General features: G+C 39.1%; 1 protein-coding gene across 7 annotated transcripts in view; it reads left to right on the plus strand.

Moving 5' to 3' along the window:
- The window catches only part of USP54 (ubiquitin specific peptidase 54), a 97,334-nt gene that overhangs the window by 64,839 nt on the left and 8,647 nt on the right, over positions 1–23,848 (plus strand). For 4 of the 7 annotated variants that reach the window (XM_058188566.1, XM_058188565.1, XM_058188568.1 and 1 more), the window contains 9 exons: positions 540–671; positions 1,437–1,802; positions 2,845–3,070; positions 8,763–8,902; positions 10,240–10,413; positions 14,111–14,230; positions 15,248–15,434; positions 20,523–21,892; positions 22,686–22,786. In XM_058188566.1, coding sequence (XP_058044549.1) covers positions 540–671; positions 1,437–1,802; positions 2,845–3,070; positions 8,763–8,902; positions 10,240–10,413; positions 14,111–14,230; positions 15,248–15,434; positions 20,523–21,892; positions 22,686–22,786 — 2,816 coding nt within the window. Of the gene's footprint in view, positions 1–539; positions 672–1,436; positions 1,803–2,844; positions 3,071–8,762; positions 8,903–10,239; positions 10,414–14,110; positions 14,231–15,247; positions 15,435–20,522; positions 21,893–22,685; positions 22,787–23,848 lie in introns of those variants that run through there. The other 3 variants (XM_058188570.1, XM_058188571.1, XM_058188572.1) reach the window with 3 other exon arrangements.

The following is a 23,848-nucleotide window of genomic DNA, read 5'->3' on the forward strand; positions in this document are numbered from 1 at the left end:
TTGCCCAGGTTCAGCCCGTGCCCAGATGCTGGTCATAAATGAACTATCTTTTGTTACAGCACATGTAGCTAGGTTTCATGCAACAACATTGGACTCCGACGGGCCAATTATCTGCAGTACATTCTATGTAATTGTAATTCATTTAAATTTTAGATATTATCACTTTATTTTTAATTTTAGAATTATCATGTTTTAATATAATTTTAGTGTCTACATTCTAATTTAATATATGTTGCCTTCCAGATTAAAAAAGTTGAGAAAGGCAGTTTTAAAGGATCAGTAGTATATCATTCTGAACAAAGGTGCAATATCCTGCTTTCAGTTCCTGTAGGTTCTCTATAGAATTTATAGAAATCAATATTAGTTTGAATAAAACCTTTATTCTATATATAAAATAAAACTAGGATTGTTTTTAAAAAAACTAATTTTCAAACATTAATGGATCGTTTTTGTATCTAAAGTCTGTAAGAATGAACAAAACATTTTTTAAAAAAACATTGAACTATAATTTGTAATGTGTTTTACATCTTTTCTTTCAGGCCACCTGACTGATAGTGAATGCAATCAGAGACATACTTCCAAAAAGAGTTGTCTGGCAGACCGTAAGAGAAATAACAACAGGTCTAGAAAGAAGGGGGATGAAGCACAGCCATCTGGATATCACAGTGAAGGTAAAAATGATTGGATTCTATTATTTGTGCTTGTCAAAGTTGGTGTTGTGTCCCCCTCCCCCTCCGACGACCAGGTCAAGAAAGTCCGTATCAAACGTGGCAACGAAGCCTCTGCAGCTTGCCAAATTCCTTCGAGGTTTATCAGGGCAGGCAGGAGTCCAAGTTGTGACTTCAGCGATAGAGTCCGATATCAGCAAACTAGATGAGACTTTGCTTGACTCAAGGTTGGAATGCCAAAAGCAGGTCCTTTATATAGGCTGTGGGGTATGGCTCCATGACTCAGCATTTATCCAGGCCTGCCCCTCCCTTCCTTCTGCTGGCGTCACCTCTCAGATCTCCGGAAGCGAGGATCCTCCCATTTTGAATTGTCTTCTGCTGTTTGGGAGAGGGAGGGGTCAGAAAGACTAGGCCCGAGCAATTCCAATCCCTGGCTGGCTTCCTCTGATGGCTGAGCCAAAGGAACACACGCCGTATGAGTGAGGTTTCTCGGGCTTATTTGTTCACTCCTGGAATCCTCTCCGGGAATGGGGCCAGGGCCGGGGGCTGGAGGCAGGACAGGCCGTTCATCTTCATTATCAGACTCGGAGTCTGATAACAGGCCCGGTTGGAGACGAGAGTGGCTCGGCTGAGGAGAGGAGGGAGGACGAGTCACAACAGTTGGGACCGGATTGCTTTTTGACTGTATCAGTTCAGAAATTTGATGAAAACAGTCTATTGAGGATATTTATATTGTTTACATAGTATTCTTCTGCTCTTAAAACATAGGAGAGACACTGAAGGAGAAACAGGCCCCCAGAACTGCCTCTAAAATATTGAATGGTACCAGCAAACTAAGGGGATTTAAAGAGACAGTTAGCAACATGATCCACAACAGGCCTTCACAGACACATCAGGGCTCCCCTCATGGGAAGAACCAGACTGAAATCCAGTCACTACCCAGAACTTTGACCATTCAGACTCAAGACTGGGAAATAGAGAGCAACAGTAGTGAATCGAAGTCAAGTTCTTCCAGCAAGTACCGCCCACCTTGGAGACCCAAACGAGAGCCCCTAAATATAGACAGCATCTTCAGTAAAGAAAAGAGAAAACAAAGTGGCTACACCCAACTCAGCCCCTTCGCAGAAGATGCAGGTAAAAATGGGCAAGATGTGTAATTTAGAATGGAATGGAATAGATACACTTGTTTATTGAGAGTCATTGAACCTATCCAAACAATTTTTGTTTCTACATATCAGTAAGCAAAGAAGAAAAAAATAGAGCTGTCAAATGATATTGAATGGTTAACATTGAATTGCGCTTTGGTGTTCTAACTTTATGAAATAAAATAAATAGTAAAATAAAATAATATGGATGAGAATGTGTCTTAAAATGGTTCCAAAGGTTCTACATCTGTTTTCTTGGTGATATTTTTTGTAACTTTTTCCTCATGTATATAATCACCAAATTGGAAGGGCCATGCGGGCCATCAAGTCTACTATTCAATGCATATTAAATATCCCAAAACGGATAATAGCTAACTATGTAAAAAGCCAGTGAAATAGAGTCTACCATTGCTGGGTAATTGGTTCCAACAAATCACAGAATGCTGCTGCTTCTGCAAAAATGGTGAAATTGGCTAATCCTACAAGCTTTAAAATGTATTAATTTAAAGAAAAAAACTACCTGTGCAAAAAATGTTAAAATGTTAAAAAATGTTATGTTTTAAGTTGACCTCTGTAAAAAGGTGGTATCTAAATTTGGATAAATGTCTGTCTAGCAGCATATCAATTAGATAAAAGAGATGAGAAATTTGAGAAAGTTTAGAAAACATTAGAAGTAAATTTGAACAGATTTTTGGAACAGAAAAAGTGGATATACACTATGTGCACAATTATTAGGCAAGTTGTATTTTTGAGGATTAATTTTATTGAACAACTACAGTGCTCTCGGTCACTCCAAAATGCTAATAAACCTCAAACCTGAATATTTGTGAAAGAAAAAATGAGGTTTTGGCTTTCATAGAAGAATATCTATGTGTGCATAATTATTAGGCAGCTATTAGTGTACAGAAGTATTATGCAACAAAATGAAAAATCACTCAATAATATCGATAGAAGTTACAGTGAGCTCTGGGGCTAAAATTTGTGCTTCCAGAAATTTACCTTTTCTTCCATATAATATCTTTGTTTGTTAGCCAAAGAATTTATAGAAGATGAGCTGAAGGAGCCAGCATGTGAAACAAGATCAAGGCGGTCCAACAGGTATAAGCACTGGACTTTAGGGCGTGGTGCACATCACAGGATGGATCAGCATCCTCGTCTGATCCAAAGGATGGAATCTGGGTATGAAAGCAGTGATCGCAATAGCAACAGTCCAGTCAGTCTGGATATGCCTTTGTCAGAGAGCTCAAATACCTCTAGGTATGTTTCATTAAAATATATTTTAATGGTTCTAACATTGTTCTTAAGTATCTTAATATATTATTTTATTGTGAAAGGGGAAATTATTACGAACTACCATGTTTTCCCAAAAATAGGATCTACCTCCAAAATAAGCCCCAGCCCAATTTTCATGCCTGTGCCAAATATAAACCCTACCCCTAAAGTAAGCCCTACTTAAGAGCCTGTGGAGCGGGCCTGCCGCCCATTCTGTCCGTGGTGGTTGCTGCCAACGTGAGGCTGGTGGGTGGGTGGGTGCCTCAGCCACAAAGTGAGGCAGTGGAGGGGAAGGTAGTACACGATAAACTTCTCCTTAAACTGACATCCTATGGCATCTCAGGACCCCTCCACAAATGGATATCTGCTTTTCTGTCTAACAGACAACAAGTGGTCAAAATTGGCAATGCTTTATCAAATCCTGTTCCTGTCAAGAGTGGCGTTCCTCAAGGCAGCGTCCTTGGACCAACACTCTTTATTCTATACATTAATGATCTTTGTGACCTTATCTCAAGTAATTGTGTTCTCTTTGCTGACGATGTCAAACTATTTAACACCACAGACAACACTTCTATCATTCAAAACGACCTTGACCATCTAACCGCTTGGTCTAAAACTTGGCAGCTCCAAATCTCAACCAGCAAATGCTCAGTCTTACATATAGGAAAAAAGAACTCTAAAACTAAGTACATACTAGATGGACATTACCTTACAGACGACCCCCATCCCGTTAAAGACCTTGGAGTTTTCATGTCAAATGATCTAAGTGCCAAAGCCCACTGCAACTACATAGCAAAAAAGCTCTAACAGTTGTAAACCTAATTTTATGTAGCTTCTTTTCCAAAACACCGCACTACTAACCAGAGCATATAAAACATTTGCTAGACCAATTCTAGAATACAGCTCACCTGTTTGGAACCCTCACCACATCTCTGACATCAATACAATTGAACGTGTCCAGAAATATTTTACAAGAAGAGTTCTCCATTCCTCTGAAAACAACAAAATACCTTATCCCACCAGACTTGAAATCCTAGGCTTAGAAAACTTGGAACTCCGTCGCCTTCGACAAGACCTAAGTTTAACTCACAGAATCATCTATTGTAATGTCCTTCCTGTCAAAGACTACTTCAGCTTTAATTGCAATAATACAAGGGCAACCAATAGATTTAAACTTAATGTAAACCGCTTTAATCTAGATTGCAGAAAATATGACTTCTGCAACAGAATCATCAGTGCTTGGAATACTTTACCTGACTCTGTGGTCTCTTCCCATAATCCTAATAGCTTTAACCAAAAACTTTCTACTATTGACCTCACCCCATTCCTAAGAGGACCATAAGGGGCGTGCATAAGCGCACAAACGTGCCTACCGTTCCTGTCCTATTGTTTTTCTTTTCTTCTTCCTATATATGTTTATATGTGTATATACTACATAATCTTTTTGTATGATGTTGTGACAAATAAATAAATAAATAAATAAAATAAATAAAGGATGAAACAAGGCAGTGGGGGGGAGTGGACAAAATGAGAACAAAACGAGGGGGTGGAGGGGGTGGAGAACAATGCTTCTCCTTGCTCACTGCCAGAAGAGAGCAGGAGGCTGAGCGATGCACCGGTGCCGCAGCCACTAAGTGAGGCGGTGGAGGATGTAATGAACCCTTCCTTCACCATGCAGCCAAGCTTGGAGGGGCAGCCTTTTTTTTACAAGTTTATTTTATTTTATTTTTTTAAACAAATCAATGCGTGAACAGTGTGGCCCCTGGGTGTCATACTTTCTAATACGAATAAAACTAATAGAATTAATCATAGTTATTACATTCAATCAACTTATATATTTCTAATAATGATACATATTTACATTAAGTCACAGTCTGTCATTATTCAAGTTATTCCATGTTTTCTTTTGTTATTGCTTTTATTTTATGATATAAAAGTGCATGCGCTAATATTCCCCCTTCTCTTATTTCTATCTCTTATTCTAACTTTTTAATCATGTCACCCTTTATTAAAAGACATTTTCTTTCTATCCTACCTCATTTCTACTTATATCACCTACCTAAAAAAAGAAAACCCTACAGCAAATTGACCGGGGCGAGTTGGTTCCACCAAGTCGTCCCATTCCAGGTCACCCCACATATTTTCAATTGGATTTAGGTTTGGGCTCTGGCTGGGTCATTCTAAAACTTTGATCTTTTTCTATTGAAACCATTCTTTTGTTGATGTGGAGGTTTGCTTTGGGTTGTTGTCATATTGAAAGATGAAATTCCTCTTCAGCATTTTAGCAGAGGCCTGAAGGTTTTGTGCCAAAATTGGCTGATATTTGAAACTGTTCATTATTCCTGCCATCTTGACTAAAGCCCCAGTTCCAGCTGAAGAAAAAGATCCCCAAAACATAATACTGCCATCGCCATGCTTCACGGTGGGCATGGTGTACCTATGGTGATGCAGTGTTGCTTTTGCGCCAAACATACTTTTTGGAATTATGGACAAAAAAGTTCAACCTTGGTCTCATCAATTCATAATTTTCCCACATCCTTTTGTCAGACTCGGTGTAGTTTTTTGCAAAATGTAATTACAAGTTCCCAAGAAAAGACTTCCATCTTGTCACTCTTACCCCACAGCTCAGACATATGAAAAATATAGGAAATTGTTGTCACAAGTAATATACAAACAGTATTTCCCAGAAATCTTTACTGCTTCTTTAATGTTGCTGTAGGCCTCTAGGACCAGTTTTCTTCTTTTTTCATTCATTTTAGAGGACCATCCGGTTCTTGGTGATGTCACCGTTGTGCCATATTTTCTCTTCTTGCTGATGACTGTCTTGACTATGTTCCAGAGTATAGCCAATGCTTTGGAGATTCTTTTTTTTACCCTTCTCCTGACTGATAATTCCAACAACCCGTTAATGCTTTGCAAGCTCTTTTCAGATCATGGCTTTTTCTGCAAGAGGCAACTGAGTAAATGTCAGAAAAATCCTACTTGAACACTTGATCTTTATGGGCTTGAACATGTCAGAATATTTATGAACTGGGGCAGACATGGCAACAGGTCAGCCATTGGGGACTGGCTGGAATGGGAAGACATGGTAACAAGGTCAGCCAATGAATAGGCGTAGCAACTGGGTCAGCTCAGCTGGAATACTGTCACCTCCACTAGCTTTGTTGTTGCTCAGATTTCCCATTTGACTTCACATTCTGGGATGTCTGGCTCAAGGTCAGTGACCACCCCATCGTGGTTAGCAGGGATGATAAGCTCGTTCTTGTATAGGTCTTCTGTGTAATTCTTAATCTCTCCTGCCTCTGTCATGCCCATCTTTGCATGAAACGTTCCCTTCATATCTCCAATTTTCTTGAAGAGATCTCTGGTCTTCCCTATTCTATTCTTCTATTTCTTTGCACTGTTCATTTAAGAAGGCATTCTTATCTCTTCTAGCTATTCTCTGGAATTCTGCATTCAATTGGGAGTATCTTTCTCTTTCTCCCTTGTCTTTCACTTCCGTTCTTTCCTCAGCTATTTGCAAAGCTTCCTCAAACAGCCATTTTGCTTTCTTGCGTTTCTTTTCCCTTGGGATGGCTTTAGTTGCTACCTCTTGTACAATGTGGCGAACCTCCATCCATAGTTCTTCAGGTACTCTGTCTATCAGATCTAATTCCTTAAATCTATTTGTCACCTCTACTGTATATTCATCAGGGATATGATTTAGTTCATACCTGAGTGGCCTAGTGCTTTTCCCTACTTTCTTCAATTTAAGCCTAAATTTTGCAAGGAGAAGCTCATGATCTGAGCCACAGTCAGCTCCTGGTCTTGTTTTTACTGACTGTATAGAGCTTCTCCATCTTTGGCTGCAGAGCACCTAGTCAATCTGATTTCTGTGTTGACCGTCTGGTGATGTCCATGTGTAGAGTCGTCTCTTGGGTTGTTGGAAAAGAGTGTTTGCTATGACCATTGTATTATCGTGACAGAATTCTATCAGCCTGTGCCCTGCTTCATTTTGTACTCCAAGGTCAAACTTGCCTGTTATTCCGGTTATCTTTTGGCTTCCTATTTTAGCATTCCAATCCCCCATGATGATAAGGACATCATTTTTTTGGTGTTAATTCTATAAGGTGCTTCATAGAACCGGTCAGTTTCATCCTCTTCAGCACCAGTGGTTGGGGCATAGACTTGGACTACTGTGATATTGAATGTTTTGCCTTGGATTCAAACTGAGATCATTCTGTCATTTTGGGGATTGTATCCCAGTATTGCTTTTCCTACTCTTTTATTGATTATGAAGGCTACTCCATTTCTTCTGAGGGATTCTAGTATACCTGCTGGTCATCTGAATTAAATCCATCCATTCCTGTCCATTTTAGTTCACTGATTCCTAAGATGTCGATGTTCAGTCTTGTCATCTCTTGTTTGACCACGTCCAGCTTACTTTGATGCATGGCTCTTACATTCCAAGTTCCTATGGAGAAAAAATCTTTACAGCATCGGATTTTCCTTTCAGCACCAGATACATCCACAGCTGAGCGTCCTTTCGGCTTTGGCCCAGTGGCTTCATTCTTTCTGGCGCTACTAGTACTAGCCCTCTGCTCTTCCCGTAGCATATTGGAAACCTTCCGACCTGAGGGGCTCATCTTCCGGCATCATATCTTTTTTTCCTTTTTGTACCGTCCGTGGGGTTTTCATGGCAAAGATACTGGAGTGGGTTGCCATTTCCTTCTCCAGTGGATCACGTTTTGTCAGAACTCTCTGCTATGACCTGTCCGTCTTGGGTGTCCCTGCACGGCATAGCTCATAGCTTCATTGAGCTACGCAAGCCCCTTCGCCACGACAAGGCAGTAATCCATGAAGGGGAGAAACTCTGTACAAACTGACTAAACAAAGTATTAACATTTTATTTTCTGAAAGCATTTTCATTGTTGCAGTATAAACAGTTTTATAACATCTAAAAAAAACTATAAAAGAAATACAACAAAAAACCATGTTTTTTTCATGGTTTCTTTAAAAAGTACTGTCATGAAAATAGGTTGGTGACCAACCATTGCAAAATCTGAGAATTCAATTTCTACCATATGTAATTATTTTCAAAAACATATTCAAAATTTATGATGTACTTTTCATCTCTGTAATAAAGAAAAGGTGTTCTACAGTTGGTTTTAACTACTTAGGTAGCTTTTTTCTTTAACTGTTACACTGCCGCATTTTATCTCTACGAGAAATTATTTTTCCATTTCATTTTTCTCTGAGAAATATTGGTGATTTAATATAAATCGACACTTTTATAAAAATAGATAATCCAAAAACTTTTTGATGCACTTAAAATATATAGAAAGACAGAGTGATCGTACACTGTCTCTCAGCTGCCATCTCTATGCCAAATTAATTTCAACACCATAGTTGACAGGAGTTCCAGTTGTCATTCATTGTGGATATGAGTAGTATTTATGTAAGCTCCTAACAAAGTTCAGGCCACTGAAAAGTAGGGATCATTAATTCTTTAATCATATATCTATTATACATCCAAAACTCTATGGAACTTGCTTTTGAAAAAATACATTATGATGCAAATGTTTAATTTTTCAAAATAATGTAATTCAGTAGTAAACGTAGGACTTTTACTGCTCCTTTACAAAGAAAAGTAAAAGTGTTTCATAAGGAAATAAAAGGGTTTTTTTTCTTTTTAAAGGGATTATCATGTCAAACGAACTGGAGATGTTATTCCTGCCTGGCATAATATTCCAAAGTCACATAGCAGTAGCATCTTGGAAGTAGATTCTGCCTCATCTATAACTTGCAGGACAAAAAATAAATACTCCTTTGGTAAAGGTAAGGTGTCTTTCTCCAAATACTTGCAATCCTGGATCGTATTATGATTTCCTTTTTCTTTTTCTGGGTCATTGTCCTGTGTTCACAGAAGGAAGGAGATGGCATCTGAATGTATTGTGGATAGCCCAATATAAACTCAGTGTGTGCCAGTAAAAAAAATAAAAAAAGAAAGCCTATGTTAGTAACCTGTAGGAAACTACCATTATCATTAGTAAAACTACTCATAAGACTTTATAAGACTTTCATCTTTATGAAAACCCATGTAGTGCACTTTAAACCCTGTATAGTTCAGATAGCAAACCAACAAAATATAACAATACAGGTAGTCCATACCATTTATTTACAATAACTTCCACTGCTAAGTGATGCAATTGCTAAGTGAGTTATACCTGATTTTATGTAATTTTTGCCATAGTTGTTAAATGATCATGATCATTAAGTATATGGACATTAAGTGAATCCAGCTTCCCTAACTGACTTTGCTTGTCAGAAGCCCCTGGGAAGATTGCAAATGGTTTCCCCAAGATGCTGCAAACATAGTAAATATATGCAAATGCCCAAATTTTGATCATATGCCCATAGGGATGCTGTGACAATTGTAAGTGTGAGAATTGATCTTTGTCACTTTTTTCAGTGTTTTTGTAAATGAATAGTCATGAAACAACTACCTGTAGCGGGGAAAGGCAAAGAAAACTGAGGCAAAATGAGTAGGGAACTAGATCAGTTCCCTTATGAGAAATGCCAATAGCATTTGGAGCTTTTTAGATGAGAAAGAAGCAACATAAACAACACACACACACACACACAAATGCACACACACACACAAATACTGTATGGCTGAATCTCTGTAACCATTGCCAGTCCAGGCCAGTAGACATTCTATAGACTGTTTTTACTTCCTCGATAAACCTTTCATTGGAAGCTATTATTTGACTCAAAATTTCTATTAGCTACAGGTTTGTTTTTTTATTTGCATTTATATCCCGCCCTTCTCCGAAGACTCAGGGCGGCTTACACTATGTCAAGCAATAGTCTTCATCCATTTGTATATTATATACAAAGTCAACTTATTGCCCCCAACAATCTGGGTCCTCATTTTACCTACCTTATAAAGGATGGAAGGCTGAGTCAACCTTGGGCCTTGGTGGGACTCGAGCCTGCAGTAATTGCAAGCAGCTGTGTTAATAACAGATTGTCTTAGCAGTCTGAGCCACCAGAGGCCCTCTGGTGCCTCAGACACACCTCAGCCACCTGAGCCACCAGTTCATTTAATGAAAGTAAATGATGTAATAATTAAATATAAGATGAAACATTTCGGGTTTTTTCACCCTCTAAAGGTGGGGAGATACTTGTTTCTTCCAAGAGTGAGCTTGATGAATTACAAGAAGAAGTAGCAAGAAGGGTCCAGGATCAAGACTTCCAGAGGAAGCAGGAAAAGGAACTAGAGGCAGCCTTGGGCTTTAATCCCCACCCAAGCAGATTCATGGATCTGGATGAACTGCAGAATCAAGGTAACGTGTGCATCAGATAACATGTGCTTGGAAAAATGATAATAGTGTACTAATCTGCTATGCATTCAGAAAGAAAAACATATGAACTGTAATTTTTTTTGGTAAAGAATAGTTTTTTGCCATTATTTAATAAAGCGAATCGAAAAAAGCATTAGTAGAAGAAAAAAGAGAAAAGGAAAAAAAGCAATTCAAAATAAAAGAATAACAAATATGTATAAGGGGTTCTCATATATATGCATGTAAAATTTATTCAACAGTTACACAATTTTCGTTGGAATTATCCATAAGATGATAAAAGGCCTGGACTTACTAAAACATATGAAGAACACCTACAGGATTTGGGTTTGGTTAGTCTAAAGAAAAGAAGAATTAGGGGCGATATGATAGCAGTATTCAAGTATTTGAGAGGCTGCCTCTCAAAGAAGAGGGGGTCAAATTATTCTACAAAGCACCAGAGGGCAGGACAAGAAACAATGGTTCGAAACTAACCAAAGAGAGAAGCAACCTGGAATTAAGGAGAAACTTCCTAACAGTGAGGACAGTGGAACAGCTTGCCACCAGAAATTGTAGGTGCTCCATCACTGGAGGTTTTTAAGAAGAGACTAGACAGTCACTTATCTGAAATAATATAAGTTCTCTTGCTTGAGCAGGGGGCTGGACTAGAAGACCTCCAAGGTCCCTTCTAGCTCTATTCTACTCTATATTTAATGTACATCTGTAAGCATCATGTTCATATATCACAGGTTTTCAATCTACTGATCAATTGGGGCCATACATTTATCTTTTCAATATTGAAGAAAACATTGGAGAAACTTACTTAACAATAAGAATGCAAGGGATAATCCTTTGCCTAACCTTCAATTTCAATAGCTCTCAAAAGAATAGGACATTACAAAGAAATTAAGATTGTTTAAAAAAATTCATTCATTCATTCAATTACCTAATAATTTACTTACACTTTCCCAGTATAAATATATTGGGAAATGTTGAACTTTCAGAAGAATAAATAATATCATTAACGTAACTCCATAGGGAGCAGTTATTCAGGAACAAAGATAATGGTTCTACGGCTTCTTAAATTGTTCCCAGAAGGATCAGAGATGCAAAACTATGGCATTTTTCATTCAAGAACCGTTAAGGGCAGTTACGATGTAACAAGGCTTAACTGGAGAGGCAGTTTCTGAAAATACTTAACCAGGGCAATAAAAATAAGGATTAGGCTAGAAACTACACGGAGGCGCACCAGAATGTTTCCTTCCTGACAGGATTAACCCTGTAAAGTGGGAAAACCAAAAGACTCTTGGAAGGAGATCTCTTCCAGCAACCAGTTTGCCGAACTGCTCAGAAACGGTTCTCCCGAACCAGTGCGAACCAGCTGAATCCCACCACTGATCCATACCCTCTTTCTTGTGATGGTCTTCAAATATTGAAAGGCTGCTCTCCTGTCTCTTTTTTGTCTTCTGTTTTTTAGGCTAAACATGGCCCATTTCTTTTCATCATTTTTCGTAGGATTTAATTTCCAAGTACTCGATGTGTACTGCAGCTCAATTAATTGAATTGTAAAACTGGGCTTCATTAAACTGTGAATAAGACCCAGTTCCAACCCTCTATGCTTTATAACCTCCTTTGTTATTGTGGAAAGAATTTTATTTTAATAATCAATAGTAATCATAGGATATTTTTTATTCCAAGTTAACTTTATTTTTCTCACTGTCTTGGCGATCCCTTAACCATTAACACAAATCCATGATCCACTGAGATTGGAAATTCTGGGAGATACCTTGTAACAATTGATTACTAACTTGCACCTCTGCTAAGCTATCAACTAACTTTAGCAAAACCAAGTATCAAAACCAAGAGTAATTAACCAGAGAAAGAACCTGTTCAGTCACACTTCCCCACACCCAGAAACAGTCTGGCCAGACACCATCTACACCAGGGGTCCCCAACCTTTTGGACCTCAAGGACCACCAAGTTCATAATTTTAAACCCCGCAGACCACTAATACGAATCCAGCGCATCACTGACGGGATGGGGTCCTTCAGCCACTCTTCCTCCTGTCCCCTCTGTTTCTTTCTCTCCCCCCTCTCTCTTTCTCTCTCTCTCCCTCTCTTTCTCTCTCATTCTCTCTTTCTCTCTCCCAATCATTCTCTCTCTCTCATCTCTCTTTCTCTCTCTCTCTTCCCCACTCTCTCTCTTATTCGGATTCTCTCTCTCTCTCTCTCTGATTCTCTCTCTCTTTCTCTGTCTCATTCTCTCTCATTCTGATTCTCTCTCACTCATTCTCTGTCTTTTTCTTTCTCATTCTCTCTCTTTCATTCTGTCTCTTTCTCTCTCTTTCACTCTCTCTCTCTCATTCTCTCTGATTCTCTCTCTCTCTCATTCTCTCTGATTCTCTCTCTCTCTCATTCTCTTTCTCTCATCTCAGGGGCCAGCTGGTGTCTTGGGGCTGAGAGGAAGTCAAGCATCTCCCTGAGAGACCGAGGTTCATGGAGCACCAACAAGGGCTGGAAGAAGTATGGAAGCGAAGCACTTGAACTTGCACAGCATCAGCATTCTGCCTCAGTATATTTGCATTAGCCGGTGGCGCAAAGCAGCCCTTGTCTCCTGCTGCTTGGGATTCGGAGCGGTAAACAGTGTCTGATCGGCCCCCTGCAAGCTCTCATCTCTTGAGGAACGCTTGCTGAACCGGCGGAGGAAACTTCGGCCAGGGTCCTTGAGAGACGAGAGCTTGCAGGGGGCCGATGTGGCATCCGCAATGGAGAGCAAAATCCGGCTGCTCCTCGGACCAGATGCTGTTTACCGCTCCGAATCCCAAACGGCAGGAGATGAGGGCTGCTTTGCGCCACCGGCTGATGCAAATATACCGAGGCGGAATGCTGATGCCGCGCAAGTGCAAATAGTGCTTCGCTCCCGCAGCTTCCAGTCATGGCAATCGCTGCTTTGGCCCACTTGCGCCGCCCCCTCCCCGCTGCGACAACATCACCATTATTTCATTCTTGACGGAGAGGGCTGCGCTCCATGCCACCCCAGAATAGAGATTTCCAGCCCTACCATGGCCGGTCCCATATTCCAGAGCTGTAGTAGTCATACTCGCAGGACTGGCCCATTGGTTATCCTGGAACAGCTCCTCCACCAGGGTGCACTGGCAAAAATACGAAGATTTCTCCACGGACCACCAAAACTTTCTCACGGACCACCAGTTGGTGACCGCTGATCTACACAACAAAAGGCAAGCCAGCAGACACCAGGAAGGACAATTAAAATTGACCTTTTGACTGAGTCACGCACTAGAACCAGCAAATATGTCCCCACACCCCCCAAGCCCACACCAAGGGCCAGTCCCCCTTCTCAAACAACGACTGTGTACTCGATTTTCTCTGTAGCTGCCCCAAGAGCAAACCTCTTTGCTTTTGGGAATAAATGGATTGCTGCTGGTGCCTGTGATATCCCAGCTTGGAAAAGGGACCCAGAACATTGTTTTAACATTATACATGCCTTTGCTTCTGATGCATATTCCCTGCATTGGTTCCAGGCAGGTTTCAAAGCACCAGGCTTCAAGATATGTGATCTGCGATATGAATTGTTAGAAAAACAGTCTGGTCAGCCTTAGGGGGAGGGGTGGGTATGGGTGGGGGCTGTTTAGATGAAGAGGGAAAGAAGCCTGGAATGGAAACCAAGAATGCTGCCCTTGCAGGGAGGACTGGTGGCTTTGAGAGGCCTATGCAAGAGGCCGATTCGGTCTTTCAAGAGTCACTGCATCAGGAGCAGAAGGGAGATTGTGCTGCAGCTTTGGCTCTCTGCAATGAAGCTATAGGTAAGTATTTATTAACTGCTTCAGCTTACTATGTTTTGTACAGTTTATTAAGAGCTATCAACATAACCTAAGTTAACAGAACTAATTGTTTAATGCAAAATAACAAGTCAGAAAGGGGGGGATGTAAAAGATGTCCTTTTCTGATTTTTTGTTATTTCTTTCTTGTAATATCAGAATGTAACGATTCTTTTTTTATTACTGGGGCTCCTTCTGTTGAAAGCTGAGAAAGGCAGATGAATTCTTGATGCCACCTATTCTGTCTGCTAGTTGTGCTTTCCTGCATTTTCTCCTGCACATAATTTTCTCAGTTCAAAAACTGGTTTTATCAAAAAGTTTTAATTCCCAAAGTACAGCATGAAGTTGTTCTTTCATACAAAAAAAGCAAAATGTGTACAGTCGTTGAAATAACAAGAAGACGAGGAAAAGGAGGGGTCGTTGTTTAAATATGTGCTGTAATTTTTGGGAATATGTGCTGCTGCATTTTTTTTTTTTCATATCTCATATTTTTGATTGGCTAACTCTCCTTCCCATCCTCCATTCTCTTCTTGCTGGTTAGCAAGGTTGCAGACAAACTGGCTTTGGATAATTAGCAGCATTTGTTTCTAGAAATCTGCTCTAATGGATTAACAAAACAAGAAAGCAAAAGCAGACTTCGTGAAGCTTTGCTGGCACATGTCTCTCTTGGCTGCCTTTTGGGTTTCAGCTAACTGGGACTAGAGACAAGTATTTGGATTTAAATGGTTAGTTATAGGAGGGTTACAGTGACTTAAGTCACCAAAGGCATTTCATTAAAAACCATTTAAGATCTTGCTTAATTTTACTATTTTATTTCTCATTAACTTGTTTGGACATGTAGCTAACCTGAATGTGCCTTACTGGGAAGAGATGCATCCTTGTGAACTTTTTCATGGCAGTATTTGCATGTTCCTTTTTATTTTTTTTTGTTGCATCATTACTCTTTTCTCTCCTTCCCCGAGTTTTGTTTTTGTTTCTGCTATGTTTTCTTTTGCTTTTTAGCTAAACTAAGACTTGCCATGCATGATGCCAGCTGTAGCACTCAGAGCAGAGCCCTAATCGATAAGAAGCTGCAAATCTATGTCCGAAAAGAGTGGAGCCTTCAGGATCGCATGCAGCAACAGCAACCTGTACAACCGCCACCCACCTGCCACCCACCACCGGGCGGCAACATGACCCAATCTACAAGGTAGACTAAAAAAATATTGCCATACTCCAGATCTGAATTGGGCCTGATCTGGAAAGAAGCATTGAACAATAAGTTTCCCCTGTTGCATGAAACTTAATTATTTTACTCAGATCTTGAATGATAAAGAATATGATGGACTCTCAGGGTAATTCTAGAATGAACCTCGGGTACATAATATTTTTACACTTGATGCAGGGTTAGTATCTACAGCATGGATCCAGCTGGGAAGTGACAATATAATTGGGAAACTGCTAACCACCTGCATTCAGAAAGAAGAGGGCATACATATTACTGCACAGAAATTATGTGTGGCAAAGTTTTCAGTGAAATCTTTAAATGATAGCTACTCCTTCGGTTCTTTCTGTGTTTGTTTCTATGGCTTAAAGTGGGCATACGTTCAGGATAAGTATCTGTATCTGCCATTAGCAGCTTTCCTGAGCTATTTTAGGATTTTAGAAATGTCTGTAAATTTATTAAAAAGAAAAAACTGAAATATCACATTGGCATAAATATTCAGACCCTTCACTCAGTACTTTATTGAAGGATTCTTGGCAGAATTACAGCGAGTCTTTTTGGGTATGACACAAGCTTTGCACATCTGGAGTGGGGATTTTCTGCCATTTCCCCCCCCCCACAAATCCTCTTAAGCTCAGCCAGGTTGGATGGCAATTGTCAACGGACAGTCATTTTCAGGTCCCACAGAGATGTTCAACAGGGTTCAAGTCAGGGCTCTGGCTGGGCCACTCTTAAGACATTCATAGAGTTTTCCCTAAGCCACTCCTTTGTTATCTTGACTGCGTGCTTTTTGTTGTTGTCATTGTCATTGTTGTCATGTCAGAAAGTGATCCTGAGCACTGTAGAACAGGTTTTCACTGAGGATATCTCTGTACTTTGCTCCATTCAGCTTTCCTTTAACCAAGAGCAATCTCCCAGTCCCTTCTGCTGAAAAACATCCTCATAGCATGAGGCTACCACCACCGTGCTCCACTGTTGGGGTGATATTGAGCAGGTGATGAGCGGTGCCTGGTCTCCTCCAGACATAAAATTTAGAATAGAGGCCAAACAGTTCAATTTTAGTTTCACCAGACCAGAGAATCTTCTTCCTCCCAGTCCTTCAGGTGCTTTTTTTCAAATTCCAAGAGGGCTTTCATGTGTTTTGCGTTGAGGAGAGGCTTCCGTCTAGCTAGCCACTCTGTCATAAAGCCCAGATCGGTGGAGGGCTGCAGTCATGGTTGTCCTTCTGGAACTCTGTCCCATCTCTATACAGGATCTCTGGAGCTCAGAGTTACTATCAGGTTTCTTGGTCACCTCTCTTACTAAGGCCTTTCCCTCCCATTACTCAGTTTGACCAGGCGACCAGCTCTTGGAGCTCTAATTGTCCCAAACTTCTTCCATTTGAGAATTATGGAGGCCAATGTGCTCTTAGTAGCCTTCAACGCAGCAGAAATTTTATTGTAGCCTTCCCCAGATCTGTGCCTTGCAATAATCCTGGCTCTGGGCTCTGCAGGCAGTTCCTTTGACCTCATGGCTTTCGTTCTGCTACAGTGTGCATTGATTGTCAGCAGCTGTGAGGACTTCTCCAGAGAAGAGTCTGCTTTCCAAATCATGTCAATCAATTTAATTTGCCACAGGCCAACTTCAATCAAGGCGTAGAAACATGTCAGCAATGATCAAGAGAACTAGGAGGCTCCTGAGCTAAATTTGAAGTGTTGCAAAGGGTCTGGATGCTTATTGTGATATTTCAGTTTTTTTCTTTTTAATAAATTTACAAATATTTCTAAGCTTCTCTTATCACTTTGTCATTTTGAGGTACTGAGTGTAGATTAATGAGAGAAAAAAAATCAATTTCAACAACTGTAGAATCAGGCTGCAGCATAACAAAATTGCCAAAAGTGATGGGGGTCTGAATACTTTCTGAATGCACTGTAAATTAAATCTCTCTCTCTCACACACACACAGAACAGAGAAGGATTTATATATGCAAGTATATAAAGTGGAAATTGCTTGTTTTGATCTTGACACTACTATATAATTGCATGTTCTTAGCAGCTGCATCACACTATTGATTCATATTTAGCTTCTAGTCCAGGTCCTTTTCAAGTGTATCAAAGCCCACAAGAGTACCCTCCTATCATGCAGGCATACCTTTGTTTTTTAAAAAAATTCCTACTCCAGTGTAGAACTTTATCCCTGGCAAAATTAATGTTGCTGATTGTTGTTGACTGTTCCAGCTTGTCAATATCCTCCTGAATCTTTATAATCTCAAAGGTCCTTGCTATCTCCCTATGTTTGTGTAGTCTGCAAATTCGATATTTTCTAACCACTCATCTAAGTTATTTATAAATACATTCAAGAATGGAGGTATAAGAATGGAAATCTGTATACCAATTGACATTTCCCTCAATTTTGACACAGGGCTATTTGAATTAATTGGGGAGGGACAATCAATCAACCATTTTTGTCCCCATCTAATGGTAGCAAAATCCAGCCCTAAAATTCTCTACAAGAATTTTGAGAGCCTTTGCCAATTACTTTGTTGAAGTCTACCGCATTCTTATGGCCAACTAAGTTGGTCACACACTATCAAATCAGGTTCATTTGACATGATTTATTATTGATAAACCCATGCTGGTTTCTAATAAACAATGCTTGTTTTTTTAAAAAAAATTCTCAAAAAGCAGCTTTTTAATAACCTATTCTAGTTGAAGTTGACGTCCTGCAACAGGTACAGATATATAAGGTGCTATATGCTAAATAGTGCTGATAAATTGCCATCTGGTATATTCCCAAAGGTGTTTTTTTTTAAAATAAATATTGGAAGCTTATTCTAAATAATCCTTTCTGCTTGTTGGGTATAGTTGTTCGTTTTTAATTCTGTTTTCTACCTTAAAATTTCTACAAAATTAGGAAACTATCATGTTTTGGCAGTGCAATTGAAGAGTTTTCTGAATGACTATAAATAATGGTTTGAAAAATATATGTGGTATATAAGTCTTTCCTGCACTTCCAAAATTACTTTTTGTTATTGGAACTTGAAAGACTTTAGAACTAGCAATACTTTCTTCATAAGCAGAAGAACTAGATGTGTCCTAGTTGAATTTTTCCGTACCCTATCCCTTACAATTTTTTTTACTGTATCTGAAAGAGACCTGGATGCAAACTTTATGCAACGTTGTGTTTAGCTGTGTTTTTGTACCAAATTGTTTATCATAATAATATCTTTGATTGTTTACCATAATAGTAACATGATAGCCAATCGCAACAAGAATATGATCTTAAGCAGAAATTCTAGCAAACTATAAATCAGGATCAGCTATACATTATTAGTATCTCATTAGGATTTTTGTTTACAATAATGTAAAGTCACAGCTGCCAACTATTTAGAATTGAATTCTTCCCAAGAACCTAATTAGTATATTGTAAAATATATCAGCATGTTATATGTGCAGATCCAGGCACTTTGGCCTTTTGCAATTGAGAGATGGAGAGATTTTCTGAGTGGGGGCCAAGATTATAGCTACTCACCCAGTCACGGTTTAGGCTGGATTTGGCATTTTTATTCACTTATTGAATCCTCCCTAAGGACCCGGGATAGGCAGATATTGTTGTTTGTTAAAGTTGTTTTTATAATATAGGAAAACAACTACCGGTAGTTTAAGGATCTTTTTGTGTAGTTTCCAACCTTCTCCTAGTATTGTTCTTTTTGGCTATTTAGCAAAACCGCATATTTATGGTCAGGGACCAACATGCACCATTTGGAGGGCAATGAAGCAAAATGTTTGGGCCACGGCACACATGGCCAAGAGTTTTATTTCTTCAATGCTCTCCTTCTTCTCAAAATAATGTTAAATTAATTTTTACTTACTGTGAACCAGTTTGGTTATAGTGGTTAAGGCACCAGGCTAGAAAGAAGGAGATCTTGGGCACAGTCACTCTCTCTCAGCCCCAGAAAGGAAGCAATAGAAACCACTTCTGAAGTCTTACCAAGAAAACTGAAGCTGCTGCCAGGAATCAACACTGACTGGAAGACACAAGAGCTTATATTATTATTTCCATATGTTTCTTCCCTCAAAGGGTAGGAAATCATCCCCCTGATTAACAGCTAATATGGGAGTTGAGAGGTGTGGAGACCCTGGAACTAAGTCGAAGGGCCAAAATTGCTTCATCTCTTTGATACCTTTTGCCCTACCATAAAAAAATCCTGATTGCAAAAAAGTATATTGATACTGCCTCAGTTTTCATAATTGTCCTTGTGGTTTTGGTCATGGAAAAAAAAACTTCACACAGCATACATTTATTATTACAACCACTTGTTTTTACTATCAAGAGTTATGATATTTATAATAAGTGGAACTCTTATTAAAAAGGAAAAGTTCTTCAGCGTTTTGTCCACAGCAGTGCAGGCCGTTAGACTTATTTAATTATACATGAAAATAAGAATCATATAAATAAACTGACTTCCCCCATACTATTTTATGTATTGTACTGCACAAGTTTATAATACTATTTTAGAAATAAACATAAGAATGTTGTCTAATTAACAGTGTACACATTCATGTAATCCCTGTTTCTCAGTAGACATTGATTGTGTCATATTGTAAGTGGTTGACTTTTTTTTGAACATTTACAGATTAAAAAAAAGTTAAAGGGGAAAAGAGGGGAAATAGTTCTAAAAGAGGAATTCTACTGTAATGTGATACACTGTGTTCCTATACAGTAAAGAATTGCATGTTCTTTGTCCATGATGAGGATATTCTCCAGTTGACTCATCTTTAAAACTTCAAAAATATATTAACATACATACATTCTTGAGGTTGAAATTGTTGATCATTGGTGGAACTCTTGAATGAAAAATTATTTTTACCAAAATAGATAATTGTTCTTGGTGCCATTCTGATACCAGAAAAAAATTCTTATCAGGTTAGCAGCTACGCACGCAACCGTGCAATAATTTTACACTCACACATACTTGATACCAGAAAACACTGATAAAATATGCACCGTGTTAACTTAGTAGATTTTTAACTTAGCCTAATATTTCTAATTAGGAATCATCGGTCACTGATGATGATTTGATGTGTGTTTCAGTAAACAGACTATCCCACTCCAAGTACTGCTGAAACAGAAGAGAGTGCTGGAACCCAGCCAAGAAGCAGCACCTGGCTCAAGAGCCCACGTCCATCCACTTGCTTCCCATCCTGAAAAGAAATCGTCATATTCCAAGCCCACATTTCAATCCCTTCCTGAGAACAGCCTGCACTTTCAAGCTGTGTCTGTTACTTTCAGCGATGAAGCTACTACTTTCCCCTTTAGACAACCTGGTAGTGACCAATCCATTCAGGCTAAGAATGAAATCAATGGCGATGTGAAACTTTCTTCTCCTAGCACTTTAAAAGATCACGAAGATCACAACAGTAACATTAAGGTCAAGAACCTACATAATGCAGCATCTCCTCTCATCCCCTACTGCAAAATGAACTCAACTATAACAAACTCTGAATCATTACCTACACTCTTCCCCTCTTCCCCAGCATTGGAAACGCCACCTGGCAAAAAAGGCCTACATCATCCGCTTTTCAATTCAGGAAGCATTTCAGAATGGCCGAGTGCTGCTCCACCTAGGGACTGTCATGGTGCAATACTGCCTTCTCTTCCCCCTCTGCCTCATTGTGCTCCAGAAGAATTACAGACAACTGGGCAACTGGAGGTAAACAGTCATGAGACTTTACATCATCCACAAGAACTTGTCAGTGGGGATTCTTCGAAATCAGAAGGTGTAAGTAGCAAAAGGCACGTTCTTTCCATTACAGAACCCTTTCAGTGGTTGGAGGGAAATTTCCAAAGACTAGATACTTATGAGGAAAAAAGAAAGGCAGCAACCGGTCATGATCAAAATACTCCAAAGTTACAGCAGGAATCCTACAGTAGTCATTTTTACCTCAAGATGTCAGATGTTGGAAGACAGGAGAATGGAATGGCACCTGCTGAAACATTGGACTCAAGTCTTTCTAAAATGGAGTTGAGTTCTGAAGATTGTTTTAATGCTTCCAACGTCGTTTCTGAGAGTTCTGATTCACATATACAAGTCCTGTGCAACAAAGGGAAACAATGTACCTTGAATCCCAAGTTATATCCAGGAAAATGCAGCTGTGAGGAAAAAACAAAATATACCAATTACAGAAATTCTGCCGGCTTGATTGCATCTGTGCCCGTAGAGAGCTGCACAGACCATGTTAACAATTTTAGCACAGCAGTAACTCAGCATAAGAATGGCAGCTGGCTTTTGATACCTGGAAACAAATCACCTGTGATCAGTCAAAATGCTTTTGGGGACTACCCAGTGAAGAATCAGGAAACAGTGCAGGAGGTTTCTGAGCTGGAATCTCTTTACCAGGCCAGCATGCAAGTACCTCTATTGGGAAACCTGGACAATTCCAAGCTGGCGGTGAACAAAACAGGTAAAATTATTTTATGTTTTATGTGTAGTATTTTCTTAGGGAGTCTTCAGGTTCCTAATACCTTGGAATATGTGTGAATTTAGATTTATATAGAAAGGCCAGCATGATTTTACTTTGCATTAGGCTGACTCACATTAATACATTAGGAGAAAATGTACTGCATTTTTGAAATATAAAGTATTTGAGCACAAACGTTGTTGAAACAAAATTTGTTAAAAATATGTGTCAAGAATGTTATGTTACATTTAGCAAAACTGTTTTGATGCTCAACTGTGTTATTCTTTATTTACTGCACAACATTTGTTATGAAAAGAACATTGATTAAAACTCTCAAAAACTGACACCTCAGTTGGAAACAAAAAAAAAATTTGGGCAATAGTATGTTGCTCTTTGTGATAGCTGATCCTCAGGGGAGGATCTTGCAGCAGTTCTCTCTCTCTTTTATAATGACCTCTCTGAAATAAAGGATATCCTCTTACTTTTCTATGTGGAATTGCATTTTATGTAATTTAATCAATTTCCCTAAGATGAAAATAGAAGAAGCTCACAATAATAAACAGAGAAACTGACTTTAATTATGGTTAAATGAATGATAAACTGACATTTATGTCCTGTCAGTTATTAGAGCTTCCTCAATTTTCATTTTAGGGAAATTAATTAAACCACATAAAATAGAATTCCACATAGAAAATTAAGAGGATATATTTTATTTCAAAGAGACCTAAGACATTATGTAGACAGATCTTCAGTTTAATCTGCTTTCTTTTTTCCTTCCTCTTCTCCCCTGCATCAGCAAACTTGCCTACAAAAAAACCATATAGAGGTCTGTCAAGAACAGCAGAACCTGAAAACAACATCTGTGGAAATATTGATTCTCCGGATCCTAAGACACATGTAAGGATATGCTAGAACTGGGAACTGGGTTATTTTTATTTATTTATTTATTTATTTAATTGCATTTTTATACCGCCCTATCTCCCGGGGGACTCAGGGCGGGAATACTTATGGGAATGCTACTTGTACAGATAAAAAAAATGTAAGGTAATGAAAGTAGAAATATTTTTACACATGTTAACATTAAACATAGATAATAAACATTTCAGATAGAGTGTGCAATACCTCTTTCTGTTTACAGTTGATGCAAGAGATTACTAGTAAGACCTTAGATACAGGAACTGAATATTAATCCTATCTTGTTTTTATTTTAATTTTAATACAATTGTAGTATGATAGATTTCTATAGCTTACTATTGCAACTGATTACAATATAAAATGCATAACTATCTACCTTGATATATTTATCAGAATCCATTCTAACAGTACTTATTTAGATAAGTACTGCATATGGTGGAGATTCAGAAAGAGAATAATTTTAAACTTCACAAGGCCAAAGAGTAAAAACAGAATTGAGTTTCTACAAAAAAAGTTCTATAAAGTAAAGGTAAAGGTTCCCCTCGCACATGTGTGCTAGTTGTTCCTAACTCTAGGGGGCGGTGCTCATCTCCATTTCAAAGCCGAAGAGCCAGCGCTGTCCGAAGACGTCTCCGTGGTCATGTGGCCGGCATGATTAATCACCAAAAGCGCACAGAACGCTGTTACCTTTTCACCAAAGGTGGTCACTATTTTTCACCAAAGGTGATCCCTATTTTTCTACTTGCATTTTTACATGCTTTCAAACTGGTAGGTTGGTAGAAGCTGGGACAAGTAACAGGAGCTCACCCAATTGCGCAGCAGTAGGGATTCGAACGACTGAGCTGCCGACCTTTCGATCGACAAACTCAGCGTTTTAGCCGCTGAGCCATCACATCCCCTCTCTATAAAGTAGGCACTGCCTTAGTCACTCTGCTGAGTATGTTCCATAAATTGGATATCGCCATTGGAAAAGCTCGATCTCGTACAGCCTTGCTTCATTTGCAGAAGAAAATCTCAGGTTCAGATCTGAAGATCCAGGTAGGA

Source organism: Ahaetulla prasina, chromosome 6 (genome assembly GCF_028640845.1).
Source record: "Ahaetulla prasina isolate Xishuangbanna chromosome 6, ASM2864084v1, whole genome shotgun sequence".
NCBI classification, from domain to species: domain Eukaryota; kingdom Metazoa; phylum Chordata; class Lepidosauria; order Squamata; family Colubridae; genus Ahaetulla; species Ahaetulla prasina.